The sequence below is a fragment of the Perna viridis genome, chromosome 15 (assembly GCF_037379345.1).
Source record: "Perna viridis isolate PV_CMFRI_1.1 ecotype Kerala chromosome 15, ASM3737934v1, whole genome shotgun sequence".
Classification (NCBI taxonomy): Eukaryota; Metazoa; Mollusca; class Bivalvia; order Mytilida; family Mytilidae; genus Perna; species Perna viridis.
Window position 1 is genome coordinate 16,984,711 of NC_142459.1, and position 5,431 is coordinate 16,990,141.

The following is a 5,431-nucleotide window of genomic DNA, read 5'->3' on the forward strand; positions in this document are numbered from 1 at the left end:
CCACATATGTGCCTCTCCTAAGCCAGAAATCTTTGTCAAAGTTTTTGTTTGACCTTGTCATCTTCATGACCTGTGTTCATTGTTTGGTCTTTCATTGATAATATAGGGATTGGTATTGGATCTTGTGAATTGTATTTCAAGTCTTGGGCCAATGCAAGACTGTGCGCATTGACCTCTGGTCATGTTGAAGACTGCTGGCTGTTTTTCATTGTGATTTTAAGTCCTGTTTGTTTGTGTTGGTTGTGTCGCATACCCATTTTCCACATCTCTTTATTGTCTATAATAATTAAATGGAGGTGTTCATCAAACTTTCTGAAAAGTAAACTGTCACTGGTGAAGAAATACATATATGTATGTCTGGCTCTGCTTAAAAATTATACAGCAGCATACATGTATATTTATGTTGTTTATTCTTAGTAAGTGTTAGACAGATAAATTCCAAGTTTGTTTGCTGGGATTATTAATAGCTGGAGATGAAAAGACTTCCATTTTTGACAAATCTCACAAATCGAATCATGAAAATCAATAAAAATTTTATTTCAAAATGTATTCCAACATTTAAAATGAATGAAATAAAAATAATAAATGAAAGCACCTAAGCTCATAATACCCAATGCCAAAAAGCTTCGCTGAGTGCAGAATGTCGATACAACAGGAACATGTTGAACCCTGTATGTTTGAGGCCCAATATCATGGATAGTCAATTGCTCTAGACACATATGCATGCAGCCTTTAGTGGATTGACAATTTTCTAAAAATTTGAAAATCTAACGTAAAATAAAAAAGTTGATTTTTGGGGTGTGGTACATCTTTGCTCATCCCCTCCAATAGCAAAGTAACAGTGCAACATATATCAAATCAATAGACACATTTAGTTGACAGAGTTTAATGAAGAATTCAATAAAAAAAAAAGAATTTTCAAACTTGAATGAATATTTTACAGCAGATTTGTCAGTACAACTGTTTTGGCCCCTTTTGTCCCTTTTTCTAAAACGGTAGCGGTCACAAACCCATAGTACTATACCTAACTTATTTTACTGGCTACAAACATCATATCAAAATTTTATAACAATTGATCAATATTTCCCCATGTTATCGCACAGAAACAAAATGTCCACATACAACGACATCACCATAACATAATGATCACAAAAACTTTGCTGTCATACAAAAACCTGAAAACAATTACAAAAGGAATCTTATTTTTTCATTAAAGCAACCATCTGAGACATAAGTTCAAGTTTTTTGTCTTCTTTTTCCATTTTATCGCAATGTTGTTTTTTGAGTTCAGACAGTAGTTCCTCCTGCTCTTTTTTGTAATCTTCTCTCATGGTTTCCATCAAGGTAAAAACATGACTTGTTTTCTTTTTTGCTTGCTTTTGTGGTGTATCCTCTGAAATTGACAAACAATCTGTTTTTCGTTTTGTCGGTGGACTGTCACTAGTCTCAGAATTACCTAGACTATCACTCTCAGCAACTGATTCGTTATCACTGCCAAAATCATTATCTTTGGTGATAGAGCCTAGAGTAAAAACTGGTTTAACATTGGCTTTGTAACCATATGCTTCCTCAAGCTCCTTGAAAAATGGGCATTCTTTTTTGTCATTTCCACTCTTATTGTTGTGGTCTACAGTTGCTCTAAACGATTTTGTAAGATTTTTCCATTTCTGTTCCACCTGCTGATAATTAAAGTTATTTCCCATGATATTTATTTGATCTGTTATTTCTTGCCATATTACCTTTTTTTTGCAGCCTTGTTTATTAAACTTATGTTCATTTTCGATGTGTAGATCAATAAGCCTTTTCACACTAGAAGTCTTCCATAATTTACTAGATCTATCCAATTCTTCCGGCTGTTTTGAAGTAATTGAATCTCTTGATTTACTTGAAGTAATATCTTGCACTTTTGAGCTAAAAATCAGCTCAATATCTGCAAGCATTTAAAAAAAGTGTGAAAAACTATTTTGTTACAGACGGACGGACAGACTGATTACTGTAGGGTTGTCCGCACTTTGTGCCAGGGCCCTAATAAAAATGCATAACACTATTTACGGTTTGAAACTTGATATCAAAGGTAAGATTGACTTTGACAGACCTATTATGGTGCTTGATCCTGACATCCAAAATGATAACAAAGGGTAACATGGTCTTTGTAAAATGTACCTTTAAACTTTTCTTTCCCAGCATTGTTGTTTGGATCCAACTCTCCATTATCATCTGAGGTCGCCAAATTCTTCTCTGGAATATAAATACATGTACTAAGGTCTGATTGTGGTATAGAATATATGCATGAAAAAGGAATAATGCTAAGCTGAGTTTTACAAATGTTGTTCTTGGACAAGGATTTATTTAAAATAATTGTTGTTTAGATGAAGAAAAATTGAAAACATGCTGGTTTTATTTTTAATGGTGAAAAAATTGTGTTAAGTTATTTGGATCAGAAACTTTATACATGTAATAATAGTAGTGATTTATCTGTTTTTTTCCATCACTTTACCAGATTTTCATTCATTTTATGATCATGTTTCTCCTATCCCAACCACCCAATAGGTCTCCAACAACATTAATGGGAATGGCCTTCAGCGTATTGCTGAATTACACTCAATACAACCATACATGTAGTGTATGGATATGGAGAAAATATATCCTATACAATGGAATATCTCATTAAAACAAATACAAATGTAACTGTTTGTTTCCCCCAATTGACCGAACCATACCATATGTAGTAAGATGTGGGAAGGTAGATAGGTATTTTTTTTTCTTACATGGTATCATTTACCATTAATGTACTTGACCCCCCCCCCCCCAAAAAAAAAAGGAGCAAAAAGAAGAAAATAAAACAAATTCTTCACAATAAAGGCAATAAATTTTTTTTGTTCAGATCAATTTTTCCGGGTTGGTCAGGATTTGGGAAACAAACAATTTTTAATTTTTAGCCTAATAGAACATCCAAAAGTCAGCATGTTTTTACCTATGGGCTTTGAACAAACAAACTTCTCAAAGTCTGACGACCAGTCTACCAATGTGTTGAAAATCCACGGACTTATATCTTTGACAGCATCCTGTCCATCTTCTGTAAGATTGTCCATCACATGCTGATATACTGTATCACTTCTTTTCTTTGTTATAATCGGAATATCTGCAGGGTCCGCAGCTTTCAAAAATTTGTCAGCATCTGACTGGTTGCTAGCCAAATAAGATTTAAGAATGTCTGTACCAAAAAATCTGTGGTACCTTCTTGGTACTAACTCTGAAAATGGGCCAATACATGCTGGTTCTCTAGTTAAATCTATAAAAAAACAAAAACACTTGTGTCATTTATACATTTGTACATGTATGTTTGTTTTAACATGTTTATACACAAAACTGATGTTGGTTGATAACAAGAGCAAGATTCAATATCCCCCACTGTTAAGATTCATGAAAATCCATGAAGGCTTCCTCAGGTTTTCCTTGAAAATCAAATCTCTTCTCATAAACATACACTTTGCGAAAATATGTAAATTAAGTGCTAGATTCACTAACTATCATATTTGGCCTAAAAACACGTAAAAATTTAAAATAAGTTTTCTTATGATTTTTTATTTTTAAAAATTATCTGGAATCATGATATGTTAACTCTACATTCCATACCACTGATTTATATTGATTAGTGATTGACAGTATTGGAATTCTTTAATTAAAATTGGCAATTTGACAATTTGATTAAGAAGGCACTTCCATAGATAGGAGGTGTTGCTGTGATTTTACCTTATGTATTATTATCCCAAAACAGCGCCCTTATTCCATAAGGCACAAAAAGGTATGTGTGGTTCCGGTTTATAATGGCCCCTCTGAGGGCCTCAAAAAAATAGGGTCGGTAGGTAATTTATTTTTTTAAAACTAGTGTAAATGGGAAGTTAATTTCAATTTTAACGTTACTTAAGCAAAAATGACAATAAGAAGTCTAGGGTCTGCATGAAAAACTAGGGAAGGAAAGGATACCAGAAACACATATTTTTTTATCTTGCCTATTAATTGACACCTAGATGATGATGGAACTTACATGTATATATTCCTAATTGTACTCTCATTCCAGGATTAAAACATTGTTATAAATCTCGAATCAGCAGCTGCACTACCCCTGAGATAAATTTTATTAAAATGAAAATATTATTGACCACATCATATTTTTTATTAGTCTATTTTTCCTGACCTATTAATATACAATATTGTGTATTCTCAAGCTGAAAATTTGTACATGTTGTATATACATTTATCCTGCAATGATAGTTTTTACTATACAGATAAAGCCCTACATATTTTTTTTGCCTTGCTTGTATACTATGTACAGGATATCGATTTAAGCCGTGCCCACTTCCAGTATTTATGAACAAACAGAAATCCCCAAAATATTCATTTTTAGATTATATATTCCGTAAACTGAAGGTGTTTTGTGCATTGCAGGATAAAAACAATATATAATTAGTGTCTTTAGATATTAAATGTATTTGTACTCAGCACTAAACAGATTGAATGCTCGCCAAAGGCTCGCACGTCAATCTGTTTCTAAGCCATGTACAAATACAGTTGATATTTAAAGACACTAACTATATATTGTCTATGTATCTACGTACCTATTCCACCAGAAGATGCAGAACGTTTTATCATCAGCCCCACCACCAGGAGATAGTGAGGTCTGTATCATATTTTATGGATTTTCATAAATTGTTCTTATCAATTGAATTGTGCAACAGCCTACTTGATTTTCATTCTGAGCTTCTTGCATCTCCCAAGCATGCTCCGGGATATAGGGGCCTTTTGCTCATTGCTTGGGATATTTACATGTGAGTGACACAGCATATACGATCTATAAATAGATAACTGAATAAGAATATACTTACTTGTTGTGTGTGTAGGTTCTTGACACTCATGGTTTAAAAAAACCTCCATCAATGCATTTGTATATTTGCATTTTTCGCATTGAAAAACAATGTCTTGGCTGGTTGCCGCCATATTGCTCACACGCGAAACCAAACCATGGAACCACACTTCGAGCAGTTTCGTCAGTTTGATGAACCGGTTTTGGTTTTAAAAAAATAAATGAGAAAACCAGTTCAAGTTTCAAACTAGTTTAAAACCAGTTTAAAGAAATAAATGAAAAGTTTGGTAAACTAGTTCGAAACTAAAACTAGTTTCCGTGCAATGAATTCGCCCTCTATTTCATGTCCATTATAAAACCATTTTTCATCCTCATTTATTCTACCACCATTTCTAAATACAACAATCTTAGTTTTTGTAGTATTTACACTTAACGCCCATCTATTTGTATAATCATATAAAGTATCTAGCATAATTTGTAGGCCTTGTATAGATTCAGAAAATAATACCATATCATCAGCATACATTAATAAAAATAAATTTAATTCTTTGACTTCTATCGGTACTG

At 33.0% G+C, this 5,431-nt stretch overlaps 2 protein-coding genes across 3 annotated transcripts; both read right to left on the minus strand.

Moving 5' to 3' along the window:
• Positions 1-513: 513 nt before the first annotated feature.
• Positions 514-1,940, minus strand: LOC148597194 (uncharacterized). The gene has a single exon (XM_088562746.1). The coding sequence runs from the start codon at positions 1,938-1,940 to the stop codon at positions 1,200-1,202; it is 741 nt and encodes a 246-aa protein (XP_088418872.1). The 3' UTR covers positions 514-1,199.
• A 158-nt stretch (positions 1,941-2,098) lies between these two features.
• Positions 2,099-5,208, minus strand: LOC148597195 (uncharacterized). 2 transcript variants are annotated; one of them, XM_088562749.1, is made up of 4 exons: positions 4,887-5,208; positions 4,049-4,126; positions 2,975-3,292; positions 2,099-2,238 (listed from the first exon to the last, which is right to left on the minus strand). In XM_088562749.1, the coding sequence occupies exons 2-4, from the start codon at positions 4,074-4,076 to the stop codon at positions 2,099-2,101; spliced, it is 486 nt and encodes a 161-aa protein (XP_088418875.1). In that variant the 5' UTR covers positions 4,077-4,126; positions 4,887-5,208. The 2 variants fall into 2 exon arrangements, with proteins under 2 accessions (XP_088418875.1, XP_088418874.1); XM_088562748.1 differs by lacking the exon at positions 4,049-4,126 and having other exon boundaries at positions 4,887-5,021.
• Between the last annotated feature and the right edge of the window lie 223 nt (positions 5,209-5,431).

Bases quoted from the DNA above. Each gene is read 5' to 3' on its own strand.
- LOC148597194 (XM_088562746.1), bottom strand. From the start codon at position 1,940: ATGCTTGCAGATATTGAGCTGATTTTTAGCTCAAAAGTGCAAGATATT.
- LOC148597195 (XM_088562748.1), bottom strand. From the start codon at position 4,998: ATGGCGGCAACCAGCCAAGACATTGTTTTTCAATGCGAAAAATGCAAA. The intron at 3,293-4,886 runs GTAAGTATATTC...GTTTTTTTATAG, and splicing joins AGAACCTACACACACAACAA to ATTTAACTAGAGAACCAGCA. The intron at 2,239-2,974 runs GTAAAAACATGC...TTTATATTCCAG, and splicing joins TGTTTGTTCAAAGCCCATAG to AGAAGAATTTGGCGACCTCA.